General features: G+C 44.8%; 1 protein-coding gene across 1 annotated transcript in view; it reads right to left on the bottom strand.

The window, feature by feature from the left end:
• The window catches only part of erp44 (endoplasmic reticulum protein 44), a 156003-nt gene that overhangs the window by 59313 nt on the left and 80480 nt on the right, over positions 1–16210 (bottom strand). The window contains exon 4 of the mRNA XM_038797649.1: positions 5407–5522. Within this exon, the coding sequence (XP_038653577.1) occupies positions 5407–5522 (116 nt within the window). The remainder of the gene's footprint in view (positions 1–5406; positions 5523–16210) is intronic.

The following is a 16210-nucleotide window of genomic DNA, read 5'->3' as shown; positions in this document are numbered from 1 at the left end:
ATGTTTGTGACGCTCTAGAATACTCATGGCTGATTTTCAATTTCGCCCCAAACTGCTCATAATTCCTCTGGGGACTCTTTCTTTATTCGTTCAAGGGATGTGGGCGACTGGCTGGGCCAGCATTTATTGCTGTGGAGTCAAATGTAGGCAGATTTCCTTCCCCTAAAGGACGTCAGTGAACCAGATGGGTTTTTGCAACAATCAACAATGGTCACCATTGAACTTTTAATTCCAGATACTTATTTAATTCAAATTGTACCACCTACCGTGGTGGGATTCAAACTCGGGTCCCCAGAGCATTACGTTGGGTATCTGGATTGCTAGCCCAGTGACAATATCACTGCACCACCACCTCCACTAAGAGTCCTATCCATGTGGACCACAATAATTGGATTCATCCCCTCCCATTCCAAGTTCTTCTTCAGCCTTAAGAAGATGCCTGTACCCCTGGCACCAGGTAACACAACCTTCAGGATTCATGCTCTCAGCATCAGAAAACAGTATTTATCGGCCTAACAACGCTGCCCCAACTACACCTACATTACTTTTTGCTCCCCTCACTTGAATGGCTCACCATACGATGGAGCCTCCCTGCAGTCCTTGTTTCCATCCACACAAGTTGCAAGAACCTCAATACTGTTTGGACAAATGCAGGGGCTTCTCCATTGCTACCTTCTGTATTCCCACATCTGCCCCACATATAGTATCTAATAATAATAATCTTTATTGTCACAAGTAGGCTTTCATTACACTGCAATGAAGTTACTGTGAAGAATCCCTAGTCGCCACATTCCAGCGCCTGTTCGGGTACACAGAGGGAGCATTCAGAATGTCCAATTCACCTAACAGCACGTCTTTCGGGAATTGTGAGAGGAAACCGGAGCACCCGGAGGAAACTCATGCAGACACGGGGAAAACGTGCAGACTCCGCACAGACAGTGACCCATGCCAAGAATCAAACCTGGGACCCTGACGTTCTGAAGCCATAGTAACCACTATGCTACCGTGCTGCAAAGGATGTGACTGCCTCCCAAGTCACATTGCCCCCCCCCCGATCCACTGTAGTGGCTTAAGTTTGGACTCAGCTTATGAACTGGTTTATGAGGGGCTGGTTTAGCTCACTGAGCTAAATCGCTGGCTATTAAAGCAGACCAAGCAGGCCAGCAGCACGGTTCGATTCCCGTACCAGCCTCCCCGGACAGGAGCCGGAATGTGGCGACTAGGGGCTTTTCACAGTAACTTCATTGAAGCCTACTCGTGACAATAAGCGATTTTAATTTCATTTCATTTTGGAGCCGAAAGTCTTTGACACTTACTGCAAACGGGGTTGTCATGAATCATACTGGTGTTCACCAGTATCCACACACTTCAGCTCCAACATATCACCTAACTGACTATTTATTGTGTTTTATTTAACTAATTAGGTTTAAAGTTTCGAAATATCACTCAATTGTGGTCTGTAGTTAAACCAAGTAGTTTATCGAGTTAAACTATAAATGTAATGCAATACTTGCATCTGCCCAGTACCCTGGTTTAAACTACTGGGTTTCAGAGGGCTAAAATCTTGAAACTGACCAATCACCTAATTAAAGCATTTAACATTTGCCAGCTTCTGGAGGCTGAAACAAATATATAAAAAACAGCACCTCCTTTCCCCTCTGCACCAGATTCCCAAGATAGTGCTCTTACCTCAACATGCCGGGATAGCAAAATCTGTCTACTTTTAGCGAGAGATATAAGGATTCACACCAAAGTTGCAACTACTTGGTCAGCTTCCTGCTTCAGTGATGAACACCTATTCACTTTCAGTTGATTGTTACGAGAATTTGCCATGTAAAAAAGACTGACATCTACAGTGCAGCACTGTCAGAATTGCAGTCTTTCAAATGAGGCATTTAATGTCTGTCCTTTCATGTGCATGTAAAAGATTCCATGGCACTATTTGATGAAAAACATAGGACAAAGGATCAGAGGTAGGCCATTTAGTGCTTTGAGCCTGCTCTGCCATTCTGCAAGATCATAGCTGATCTGGTTGCGGTCTCAATTCTGCTTTCCACTCTGTCGCCCATAACTCTCGACTCCCTGGTCTTAAATTTCTTGAATGCTGCCTTGAATAGATTCAATATCCAAGCCTCCACTGCTCTCTGGAGAGTAGAGCAGTTCCCTCCAGTGTCCTGACTAGTATTTATTCCTCAACCAACATTACTGAAAACAAGTTTTCGGGTCTTTCTCATTATTGTTAGTGGAACATTGCTGTGTGCAACTTTGCCTATATGATATCAACAATACTTAAATACTTAACACTTTAAATACTTAATTGTCTGTAAAGCACTTGGTGAAGCCCCTTCTACAATGTTTATTTTGTCTCTTCCTTCTACAATGCTTATTTTGTCTCTTTTTCTGGAACTCTATTTCAAAGCAAAGGAATATTTTGATCAATCTCACCAACAACTACCCTCAGAATGCCAAAATATCATGTGGCATATTTGCAAATTACATGAAGAATTGGAGTATTAGCAGCTTCATTAAAATGACATGTCAGGCGATTCAAGAGACTAGTTCATTCCAATTTTTACTGTACGCTGTTCAACAAATAACAATCGGTGAAGAAATTTCTCTTCATCTCAGTCTTAAATGGTTGATCCTGTATCCTCAGACTGAGACCTCTGGTTTTGGACATCCCCACCATTGGGAATACCCTTCCATCTATCCTGTCTAGTTCTGTTAGAATATTATAGGTTTCGATGAGATGCTCCTCATTCTTCTGAACTCCAGCAAACACAATCCTAACCGACTCAATCTCTCCTCGTACATCAGCCCTGCCATCCCAAGAATCAGTCTGGTAAACCTTTGCTGCACTCCCCTCTATAGTAAGAACATCCTTCCTCAGATAAGCCAAACAAAACTGCACACAATGTTCCAGGTGTGGCCTCACCAAGGCCCTGTATAATTGTATCAAGACATCCTGCTCCTGCACTCGAATCCTCTTGCTATGAAGGCCAACACACCATTTGCCTTCTTTACCGCCTGCTGTACCTGCATGCGTACCTACAGTGACTGATGTACAAGGACACCCAGGTCTCGTTGGACATTAACTCTCCTAATTTACGGCAATTCAGATAATAATCTGCCTTCCCACTTTTGCTGCCAAGATGCTACTTTAGGACCCTACTTTAATCCCAGCATAATCACTTCCTTCCCACAGCTCTCCTCAAGTCAGCAATGAGCCTTCACTGCACCTCCAATTCTGTTAATATTCAGACTTTTAAAACCCGTCACTGGCTTCAAGACCACTTCTTCCTCTTAGCTACACCTGTGGATTATTTCACTCATCATGCCCACTATGATATGCTCGCTCATACATCTTGAAAACTCAAGCAAGGTATATATTAAGCTTCTTGTGCACTACTTGCAAGATAACCTGGCAAATCACAGAGGAAGTGAATCAGAACATGAGGAACAAACACTGATGGGGGATATCACTAATGATATCGATGGCAGAAAAAGCACAGTTTAAACATGGCAAGTATTGGTGGTGGTGGTGAGACTGAGCCGAGTGTCATCTGCAGCCTGACTGATGACATCATAGAGGTTCAGCATGGAGATGAGAAATAGAAGGCGGCCATGGATAGATCCTTTTGGGATTTCAGAAGTAACAATGTGCAGGTGTAAAGAGAAGCCATTATTGGAAGTTCTCTCGCAAACATTGGAATAGGAAGAGAGGAACTAGACAAAAGCAGTCTACTCAACTTGACAATCAAGGAGTAGTTGGAGGAGGAAGATTTAGTCAACGGTATCATAGGCTGCGAAGGGATAGTACACTACTGTCGCAGGTAATGTCATTCATAACTAAGACAAGCACATGAGGCTCACATTAGGGAGATGTCTGTGAAGAATTAATTTTTGCAATTAAGTGTCAGCAAGATGGACTTTCTATACATTCATCCACAGTAACATTATCAGTGAATTCAATTTTCTACAGACCTTTTTTGGAATAAGGTATTTCAAGAGTGCAGAGGGTCTCAGCAGGCAAACAGAAAGAAGAAAACAGTGTCCCAGTCCCTTCAGGAAGGGTTATCACAGCCTCTGCTGTGGAGATATATAGCATACAGAAAACCACTATCGCATGAGACACTCTTGTGGGTTATAGCGGTCAACACCATGAAGTGTCTTAATTATTGCTCAAGGATTCAAAACATCTGCTTTGTGGATTAATAAGAGGCTCTCAACTGAGTATGATGGGCACATCAGACAATATGAAAAAGGTCTATTCATGGTGGTGGTGGGTGAGAATCAATCAGGAACAAGAACTGATTTTAACCGTGTTTCTGGCCATTCCCACTTGACAAGATGGGCCATTAGCTTCCTCTTCTCTCCTTCCTCTCCCCCCCCCCCCGCCAAATGTTACGTTGCCACTCCAATCATTCATACCATTTTGGTTTCTTTACTATGTCCAGAAGTACAAAGAGAGGAATAACAATATGAAAATCGCTGCCATTGTGTCCAGGTGAAGGAAAATAAGAAATAATTCTGCCAGATCTCCCTAGATCTTGCTGTGAACTTCATGTTGGGATAGCATTTGGTCTGCGTCTGTGATATTGTCATAGTTGAATAGTCTGCCAAGATAAGGTTTGGACTTGAATATGAGATGGCCACTGGATGGAAGCTGCCAGCTGTGTAATCTTCCGCAGAAAAAGAAGAAAAAATGAAAAAGAAAGTTATCCTTTCACAAAAATCTTACTGGTTCATTAACATCCTTCAGGGTCAGAAAATGAAAAAAATCCCCACTTTTTGAAGGGACAAATGGAAATTGGGTAGATGGAAATGATGTGGTTGTGTTTGCTTACAAAGAGCTGCAGAAAGATAAAACCTGTAAAAACTGACAAACGTTCAATGACTGTCCAAGAGAATGCTGTGAAGTTTTGATTTGTAATTCAAACATTGTAGGAATGTTTTTGTTTTAAAAGAAAGAAAAGCGGATTTATCGGTCAGATTTTAATTTTCAACCAATATGTTGACAATTATGGCTCCCGAAAAATGGTTAGACGGAGAGAAACCGGGTATCAAATGTCAAGCTCATCCAAGCATACACTTAAGAATTTGATTATATATTCCATTTCCATTGAGCAATGTTTGAAGTAATACTGAATTATATTTTATACTCTGATCTAAAGCACTCACATTAAACTCATTGTAATATAGCTCAGCTATTCATTCATTCATAAATCCAATAAAGAGATTTCCAGTTAACTATGATATTAGACTACAGAAATAGGAAAGATTCAGATGACACTGGCAGTGGTTTGGGAAGATAGTACCAATGTGCTACTCCGCTTCAGTTAGTGCTACTTTCCACATTCTGTTGTTAATTGTACGTGCAAAGTTATTTTGAACTTGGTTACTCACCATGTTGGTCACAATCAACCCTGGCAAAGACTACATGTTTTGTGTCTGTAAGTTCGTCTTTCACAACTGAGGAGGCCTCTTCAAAGATGGGGTGTAGCATTTGACTGAATCTACACCTAATAGAAAAAAAAAATTAAGTAACTTCTCCAAAGTCTAAACTAGATAAAGTTATAACACACAAAGTTTCTTTTTTTTTTTAAATGTTTTTTTTATTGAGTTTTCATATTTTATATACAACATATTACAAATTATTAGAGAAAAAAAAACATGCAAAAATTAACATGTATATTTACAGGTAAGCATCTTCATAATAACAATTGTGGCTGCCCCCTTTAGCCGGCATACATATTTTACATTCCCCAATATGGCTGAGGCACATGTTTATAGGCATTTACTTATAGTTTGGTTTTGGGCCTTAGCTTGCCATCAAACCCCCATAACAAACCCCCCCTGGCTACCTTCCCCCGATTCCCGTCCATTTTCCCCTGATTCTTGGCCACCCGACTATTCTTTCTCTTGTTCGTTGGCCACAAACAGGTCCCGGAACAATTGCATGAATGGCTCCCATGTTCTGTGGAAGCCGTCGTCTGACCCTCTGATGGCGAATTTGATTTTCTCCATTTGGAGAGATTACGAGAGGTTGGACAGCCAGTCTGCAGCTCTGGGCGGTGCTGCTGACCGCCAGCCAAACAGGATTCTACGGCGGGCGATCAGGGAGGCAAAGGCAAGGGCGTCCGCCCTCCTCCCCAGGAATAGATCTGGCTGGTCTGAAACCCCGAAGACCGCCACTGTCGGGCATAGCTCCACCCTCACCCCCACCACTTTGGACATAGCCTCGAAGAAGGCATTCCAGTACTCCCCAAGTCTGGGGCAAGACCAGAACATGTGGGCGTGGTTGGCCGGGCCTCTTTGGCACCGTTCACATCTGTCCTCCACCTCCGGGAAGAACCTACTCATACGGTTTCTTGTTACGTGGGCTCTATGTACCACTTTTAGTTGCGTCAGGCCGAGCCTTGCGCACGTGGAGGTGGAGTTGACCCTATGCAGTGCTTCGCTCCAGAGTCCCCACCCTATCTCAATCCCCAGGTCGTCCTCCCATTTCATTCTTGTTGCGTCCAGTACGGTGTCGTCCCTTTCTACCAGTCGGTCATACATGTCGCTACAGTTCCCTTTCTCTAGGATACTTGCGTCCAGTAGGTCTTCCAGTAATGTCTGTCGTGGCGGTTGTGGGTACGTCCTTGTCTCCTTTCGTAGGAAGTTTTTGAGTTGCAGGTACCGTAGCTCGTTCCCCCCAGCTAGTCGAAATTCCTCTGTCAGTTCGTCCAGTGTTGCGATTCTGTCGTCCGTGTATAGGTCCCTGACTGTCAGTGTCCCTCCGTCCTGCCTCCACCTTTTGAAGGTGGCGTCAGTCAGTGCTGGTGTGAACCTATGGTTGTTGCAGATGGGAGCCTTGTCTGACATTTTGGTCAGGCCAAATTGCTGCCGCAGTTGGTTCCAGGATTGGAGGGTGGCTGTCACCACTGGGCTGCTGGAGTGTTTTTTGGGTGGGGATGGGAGTGCTGCCGTGGCGAGGGCCCGGAGGGAGGTCCCCATGCAGGAGGCCTCCTCCGCACGCACCCACTCGGCTTCTGGCTCCTGGATCCATCCCCTTACTCGCTCGGCTGTTGCCGCCCAGTGGTAGAATTGTAGATTCGGGCGGGCTAGCCCCCCCCCCCCCCGGATTTTGTTTCAAAGTTTCTTAATTGTTCGATATTCTATAAACAGATTCCCTTATTAATTTCTTGCATTATTTCATACTGTATTTTCTTAAACTGTTGGACTTCCCTTCCTCCTTTAATAACACCTCATCTACACCTCACCTTTTCCAATCTTAATTTCTGATACAAATATTACAAACTTTTGGAAACCATATTTGTGTTTTACAAATTGATGGCCATATCACTGTTACAATACAAAATTTAAAAACTTTGTATTCTCCGAGGAAGTACCATGGAGAATCATGCCACATGATCTAGTTTCTTTTCTTGCTTCAATTCTCGACCAGAAAGTTAGGGCAAGTTTCATGTTTGAGCCCAGTCACAATTTTGTTTTCAGCTCATATGAACAATTCCTCCTACCTTGTCTCAAAACCTCATTAAAAAGCTCAAGACTTCTTCAGCTTTGTCTTTACTAAAAGCAAAATTTATCTGATTAATTTCAGCATCTGCAAAGCAAAATTCACTCTGCCAATGATAAAAAGAAAATGGCCCCTTTAACAGCAACTGTTTTAAATTTCAAATAACTACTCATTTTGGGTCTCTTTTCAAAGAACGAGTTTGAACACTGAAGACTATCATAAAGGGGACAGAGTTACTGGACCAGGTGTCATGATATCTTAATTTCAGTCATGGTGATTAGTTGCAAACTTCACCTCTGAGATAGTGGTAATAACATAATTGGCACTATTTAAACAATCATGTTCCAGAAACTTACAGAAACCCTCAAAAATTACAACTTTGATTTGAAAGTGGGAATCAATAAGGACACTTATACTTCACTAAGTTCCTCTCATCTGTAGTTGCAACATAAACGTAGCTCCCAGATAAAACTGAAAAGCTGAACCCACTTATTACCAACATTCCACAAAATAATGGCCGATAACTTTCTCAGAGTTACATTGGCCGTCAGATTGCCACTCTCGTCAGATTTACCTTTGCTGGGATTCCCAAGCCCCAGTCTCGCCTAACCTTCCTCAGGCTGGGTGAGACAGGAGTAGCAAAGCCTGGCCCCAGCAGGATCGACGTGGAGTAACTGAGGCGCAGAGGGGTAAGTCGCACCCCCTTTTACCGGCACTAGCTGCCATAAAGGAGAGGTTTAAAGGGAAAATTTTACAGGGAGCACGCAAGTTTTTATGTTTGGGGGGGGGGGGGGGGGGGGGCAGGGTGGTGGGGAGGAGTCATGTTTAGGCTGGGTCTGGGTGTCTACACAGTTACTCTGGAGTTAGAAGTTTTTTCCCATTTAACTCAGGGTAAAACTGGCAGAACCATCCGAGGTTGGCGATTCAAATCACTTCTATCTGATGGTTCGCAGCCCAGCGCAGTTGTCCAGAGGAAGTTAGCTCTTCTGGGTAATTGCTGGGTAAACCCTTCGGTGGGAATTTCCGAGAGGGATTCCCAGCGCATCAAAGAAATATATTAATATTTTCCCAAAGGCGAGAGATTACAGTTATATGGAGACACAATGGAAGTTAGGATATTTGTTATGATGGCCGAGCAGGTTATTAAGAGGTGACCATTACTGATTTTCTCCACAAACCCCCTTCACCAATCCCACTACTCACTCCTGATGCCATTTCACATTTCCCTTTTTTACAAGCTGTTCTTTTTACAAGTGGTAATAATAATCTTCCCTTATGATCTGTACTCCATCACTCTGCAGTTCATAAGGGCCATATATAAATATATATATTATATAATATATATATATATATAAAAATTCTCGGGGGCTTGGCAGGGTAGATGCCTAGAGGATGCTTCCTCTTGTAGGAGACTCTAGGACCATAGGGCATAATCTGAGAGTAAGGGGTCACCCTGTTAAAACAGAGATGAGATCTCTTGAGATTGCAGAGGCTTGAAGTCAAACCATTAGCTGAAAGTCAGGTTAGATGAGCAATAAAGTGTCTATACAGAAAGGCCCGAATGTGAACCTCGAGCTGAAGGCCCAGTTTGCTAAGAAATAAAGCATCTCTCCGGAAAGTCTGCTGCCTGCAAGTGCTGTATTGAATGACTGACTCTGTGAAGAAGACCATTACCACATGTAAACCAGAGACTTGAATCAGTGAGCATGCTGCAAGGAAAGTGTGCTAAAGAATTCCTACTGGAAACAAAGACTCTTATCTTTTGACTTCAAACCGTATTATTTCCCCACTTTCCCCACCCACTTCTGGGTTTGTCTGTCTTGTGTGTGGGTAGAGGGTGGGACAGTTATAGGGGGTAGTAGGTTCACTTGTTGTTATCCAGTTGCATTTTCTGCATATATTATTATTCTTGTTATAAATAAACAGTAATTGGGTTTCAGCTTACAAACTGATGACAGTAATTATTGAGCAGCCAAGGGCCAAAGATTTCAGGAATTTTTAAAAAAAATAATATTTTATTAAGGTATTTCAAAATTTTTAGAACAGTAACAAAAACAATCACATCAACATGGTAAAATAAACAGCCCAATCTTCACACACCTCAACCATACAACAACAATCCGCCCACCCCCATCCCCTCCAACTGGTCTGAAATGTACAAGAGCAGGTCATTTGCGTAGAGCGAGACCCGGTGCTACACGCCCCCCCCTCCCAAACCAGCCCTTTCCAGTTCCTAGAGGCTCTTAACGCCATGGCCAATGGCTCTATGGCCAGAGTAAACAGTAACGGGGAGAGGGGGCACCCTTGACCCGTCCCTCAGTATAGTTCAAAATACCCCGACCTCAGCCGGTTCGTACGCACACCCGCTGCTGGTGCCTGATAGAGCAACCGCACCCAGTCAATAAAGCCCTCACCAAACCCAAACCTTCCCAGTGCCTCCCACAAGTAATACCACTCCACCCGATCAAAAGCCTTCTTCGCATCCATCTCTACCACAACCTCCGCATCGTCTCCTTCTGAGGGCATCATAATAACATTTAGAAGCCTTCGAACATTGGCCTCGAGTTGCCTGCCCTTAACAAATCCCGTCTCGTCTTCCCCTATAACCCCCGGGACACAATCCTCTATCCTTGTGCCCGGTATCTTAGCCAGCAGTTTGGCATCCACATTCAGTAGAGAAATCTGCCTGTATGACCTGCATTGCTCCGGATCCTTCTCCCGTTTCAAGATCAATGAAATCGAGGCCTGCGACATTGTTGGGGGGAGGACTCCCTTCTCTCTTGCTTCGTTATTTGTCCTCAGCAGCAGTGGGCTCAATATCTCTGAAAACTTCTTATAGCATTCCACTGGGTAGCTGTCAGGCCCCGGGGCCTTGCCCGAGTGCATGCCCTCCAGCCCATTGATTATTTCCTCAAACTCAATTGGGGCTCCCAGCCCCTTCACCAGGTCCTCCTCCACCCTCGGGAATCTCAACTGATCCAGAAATTCCCTCATCCCCTCCACCCCAGCCGAGGGTTCTGACTCATATAATTTGGTTTAAAAGTCCTGAATCACCTCGTTCACCCCCGCTGGGTCCAGGACAGCATTACCGTCTCTACTCTTTACTTTACCTATCTCCCTGGCCGCCTCTTTGTTCCTGAGCTGGTGCGTCAACATTCTGCTTGCCTTTTCCCCGTACTCATAGATCGCCCATCTTGCCTTCCTGAACTGTTCCACTGATTTCCCGGTGGTCAACAGCCCAAACTCCACCCGTAACCTCTGCTGCTCCCTCAGTAGTCCGGGGCCTCCGAGTATCTCCTGTCCACCTGGAGTATCTCTTCCACTAATCTATCCCTCTCAGCCCGTTCCACCTTTTCTCTGTGGGCCCGTATCGAGATTAAGTCCCCTCTGACTACTGTCTTCAAAGCTTCGCAGACCATCGCTGCAGAGACCTCCCCCGTATCATTTGTTTCCAGGTAGTTCTGGGTGGACTTGTTAACCCGGCCACAGATCGCTTCGTCCGCTAGCAACCCCACATCCAGTCTCCACAGCAGGCGTTGCCCTCTCTCCACACTAACCCGTAGATCCACCCAATGTGGGGCATGATCCGACACTGCAATTGCCGAATACTCAGTATCCACCACGTTCGGTATTAGCGCCCTGCTCAGAACAAAAAAGTCGACTCGAGAGTATACCTTGTGGAAAAAAAGGAAAACTTATTCGTCCTCGGCCGTGCAAACCTCCATGGGTCTACTCCCCCCTTCTGTTCCATAAACCCCTTCAATTCCTTTGCCGCAGCCGGCCTCCACCCTGTCCTGGATTTTGACCGGTCCAATTCCGGATCAATGACTGCATTGAAGTCCCCTCCCATGATCAGGTTACGTGACTCTAAGTCTGGGATCTTACCTAACACCCGCCTCATAAATTCCACGGCGTCCCAATTCGGAGCACATATGTTCACAAGTACCACTAGCACCCCCTCCTGCTTCCCACTCACCATTATGTACCTACCCCCTTGTCTAACACGATTCTCCCTGCCTCGAATGCCATTCGTTTGCTGATCAAGATCGCTACACCCCTGGTCTTAGAGTCCAGCCCCGAGTGGAATACTTGGCTGACCCACCACTTCCTCAATCTCGTCTGGTCTGTAACCTTTAGGTGTGTCTCTTGCAGCATTGCCATGTCTGCCTTCAGTTCCCTTAAATGTGCGAACACGCGAGCCCTCTTGACTGGCCCATTCAGTCCTCTCATGTTCCATGTGATCAGCCTGGACAGGGGGTTTCCAACCAACCAACCAACCAACCCCCCCCCCCCCCCAGCTTCCTCGAGTCTCCACTCGGGCTGTCGCCGTTCCCGACCTCTCATTTGTCCCCCAGTAATAGTTCCTCCCCTGTCAGCAAAGCAGCTTCCCCCCCACTTCCCCCCTAGCAACAACACTAAAAACCCAATCCCCCAAGTCAAGCTCCAGCTTAACACTTGTCCACCCCCCACTGCGCTTCCAAGAGTCAGCTGACTCGATAGCTCCCGCCCCTGGCACCAAGCAGTCTGTCTCCCTATTGTACTCTCCTCGCTCCCTCCCCCCACATGAATAAACGTTTTAAAAGCATCACATTCCCCAGTAAACAGACAACAGAAAAAAAACCAGTGAAGAAACAAACACTTTAGAAAAATAGTCACCCAAAAAGCAGAACTAAAATTAAAGCCCATCCCCCCCTCCAACAAGGTCCCTGCAAGACAGATCAACCTTTATCCATCCACACCGCCTATTATTTCACATAGAGCTACTTAAATTTTTACAATCCAGCACCACAAATCGCTGCCACAGTACTTCTCCAAGGCTTAAGTGTCTTTTAATTCACCTCCAGCTTCATTTCTTTAATAAAGGTCCATACTTCATCTGGCGTTTCAAAGTAGAAGTCACGTTACTCATGTGTGACCCACAGGGTACAGGATGCTGGGTACAGCATCCCAAACTTCACCCCCTTCTTAGAGGATTGTTTTTGCCCGATTGAACCCAGCTCGCCTCTTGTCCAAATCCACTCCCAGGTCCTGATAAATGCGCAACTTGCAGTTCTCCAACTTGCTGCTCCGTTCTTTCTTGGCCCACCGCAAAACGTGTTCCTTGTCCTTGAAACGGTGAAAACGTACCACCATGGCCCTCGGCGGTTCGTTCGCTCTGGGCTTCCTCGCGAGGGCTCGGTGTGCTCTGTCCAATTCCAGAGGCCAAGTGAACGCCCCAGCCCTCATCAACTTCTCCAACACGTCCGTCACATTGGCCCTCGCATCCGATCCCTCACTGCCTTCAGGGAGGCCAACAATTCTGAGATTCTGCCTCCTGGACCTATTCTCTAGGTCTTCTCCTGCATTCTTTTCTGCCGGTCGTTCATCATCTCCACCTTGCTTTCCAGCACGGTTATATATTCCTCGTGCTTGGACAACTTTTGTTCGACCTCCCATGGGTTCCCTGATTCTGAACCACTTGATCAATCGAAGCCTTAAATCGGGTCCAGCGAGTCCTTCTTCCGCTTGGCGAAGCAATCCTCAAAAAACTTCACCAGCTGCTCCGTCAACCACTGTGCCGTCTCCCCCGCGGCCCTTGCCCTCCGCCATGCTCTCCCGTGTTACCAGCTCTGCCTTGAGTCTCCCTTATTGGACTTTGTTGTCTCACACGGCCACTTCTGGTCCAATTCTCCATATACCGGAGGGGGTTTTGACCTTACTGTCTCACTCTTCACCAATTTATCCCATAAAATCAAAAAAGAAAACGGGGGAAAAGGTTCAAAAGTCCGTTACAGGCGGGAGCTATCAAATGTGCGACCTGCCCCTCCATGGCTGCCACCGGAAGTCGACTTTGGGAATTAAAAAAATAATTATTGGTTAATTCAATTGTTTTGTGACTCCGGGGTACCTGGGGCTGGAATTGACCGTCCACTTGCCCAGGATGGCGGAACAAGAGCAATTTCTTCTCTCAGAGGGCTGTGAATCTGTGGAGTTATTTACAACAGACAACTGTAGAGACTGGAACATTAACTTCCTTCAAGGTTAAAATAGATAAATATTTAATCAGTAAGAGAATCAAGGGTTATGGGGATAAGGAAGGAAAGTGGAATTGAGGATTACATCAGATCAGCCATGATCTCATTGAATGGAGGAGCAGACTCGAAGGGCCGAATGGCCTACTTTTGCTCCGACATCATACGGTCCAATGAAACAAATTTTCACTATTCACATCCCTGGTCACCACAACCATTTAAGTTGTCATGAAAAAAATCCTACCTTCCCCGGTCTTTCTATCACATGTGGAAAGTGTGATCTGAGGCCCTCCAAGTGGTCCGTGGATTTGTCCAAAACACAAAGCATTGATGCTGAGGCCATGGGGTTGGTTTAGCACACTGGGCTAAATCGCTGGCTTTTAAAGCAGACCAAGGCAGGCCAGCAGCACGGTTCAATTCCCGTACCAGCCTCCCGAACAGGCGCCGGAATGTGGCGACTAGGGGCTTTTCACAGTTACTTCATTGAAGCCTACTTGTGACAATAAGCAATTTTCATTTCATGCAAGTGTACAAGCCAGGTCCTCATTCTCACCTCTCGTGTGACAATACACAACCAGATTGGGTCCAGTATGCGTGGCACAAGCTATCACAGTGTGAGCAAACACAATGCAGCTTATGTTACATTGACAACATACAACTACAAAATCTATCTTCAACACTTCTGGTGCTGAAAACAAAGACGAGCCAGGCATCACTTCATTGGCACTGTTATTGAGGAAACACAACTATTCCCATTACTTGAGTAGTTTTATTGCTCTGGCGAACAAAAGTGGGTGGATTAAGACCACCCATGGTAGGTGGTCCATGAGTTATTTCGCCTCACCTAAGTGGTGTGTGGACAAAAGGTTTGAGAACTACTATTTATTTTATAACTGTAGCCTCTCACCTCTTGTAAAACACCAGCCTATAGAAGTTAAATTTTACTGAGGCTCTGTTCCAAAGCTGGGGTACCCAAAACCCCCCACTGTATTCAAAATATGATCCAGAGTTTTATGTCTGCGGCACGGTAGCATAGTGGTTAGCACTGTTGCCTCAGAACTCCTGGGTCCCAGGTTTGATTCAGGCTTGGGTCACTGTCTGCGCGGTGTCTGCACGTTCTCCCCATGTCAGCGTGGGTTTCCTCCGGGTGCTCTGGTTTCCTCCCACAGTCCAAAGATGTGCAGGTTAGGTGGAATGGCCATGTGAAATTGCCCTTAGTGTTCAAGAAGGCTAGGTTGAGTTACGGGGATAGGTGTGGGCTTAAGTGGGGTGCTCTTTCCAAGGCCGGTGCAGACTCGATGGGCTGAATGGCCTCCTTCTGCACTGTAAATTCTATGATTCTATAACTATTTCCTTTTTGTATACTGTGGCTCCGATATTAAACAAAAAACGTACTTTGTTCTGTCGAAGGAACATTTAGATCTGAAATGTTAACTCTGTTTCTCTCCACAGATGCTGCCAGTTTTAAACCTGTATATTTGCAGATCTGCTCAGTGGCAGCACTCTTGTTAGAAGGTTATATAGGTTCAAGCTGCACACTAGGATTTGAGCCCATATTCTAGGTTGACTCTTAAGTGCCATACTGAAAGAGTGTTGCACCATCAGGGCTGCCAACTTCTAAATTAGACTATTAAACCGCCCACTTAGATGAACATACAAATAGCGAGAAATTTTCCTGGTTTGTTCAACATTAGCTCCGCAATATCACCAACACAAACATTAATATGTAATTCATCTCAATGCTGTTTGTGGCAACTTGCTGTGCATAAACCGACAATTTGTTCCCATCATAGTGACCACTCTGCAAAGGTAATTAATTGGATGAAAGTGCTTGCAATGCTCCAATGAAATAAAAGACACTATAAAAATACAAATTTATTTCTTTATTGTTATTATTAAAATGTTCTTTTCTTTCCCTCTTCTTGCTTCCAAACTGTCCAATACCACATCTTTCTACACTGGACTGTACCCATCATCTGCCCACCTGCTAATCCCCCTGTACCGTTTTCACTATTGTCACCACATTTAGTGATATCCATTAATAAATTTCAACATTTTCCCCTCAATTTCTAAGGTCAGACCTTGCATGTACACAGAATGGAGAAGAGTAGCTTTAAACACATCTCTGTGGAACACCACATCTTTCCATTCCGAGGAATTTGTTTTATCTCAACTTTCTGTTTACTTCCCTCCAAATATCCCTCGAACCAACTTACATTTCCTTAATTCCATTTGCCATCAATTTTGCTAAGAGTCTTTCATGTGTACCATATCAAATGAGTTTCATGAAATTTTGTATAAAACTATAGCTATTGCACATCTTCTTATTTCTTCAAATTATACTGTAAGGTCGGTCAAGCACAAACTGCCTTTTAGTCATCAAAGACGGCTGGCCTTGGTTAATTATTGCTTCTCCTAGTGTCAAGTAAGTGTCTAGTAACTATATTTTGTACCAAAAACTCCAATTGTTTACCAAAGCCGAAGTAAGATTCACAAGCTTTGTTGAAAAGAGCGGTTACATCTGCTATCGTTCAGTTGGTAAATTACAGTCAGAGCCTCTGCTATTTCTTCCTGAGCTTCCTTCAAGATCCTTGGGCATAAACAACTGGGCACTGGTGATTGTTTACCTTTATTTCCCATAACTTCTTTATTACTATTTCTCTTTGAAGAATCACCT

The sequence above is a fragment of the Scyliorhinus canicula genome, chromosome 5 (assembly GCF_902713615.1).
Source record: "Scyliorhinus canicula chromosome 5, sScyCan1.1, whole genome shotgun sequence".
In the NCBI taxonomy this organism is placed as follows: domain Eukaryota; kingdom Metazoa; phylum Chordata; class Chondrichthyes; order Carcharhiniformes; family Scyliorhinidae; genus Scyliorhinus; species Scyliorhinus canicula.
Note: the sequence above shows the minus strand (reverse complement) of the source record. Positions and strands in the feature narration are given on the sequence as shown.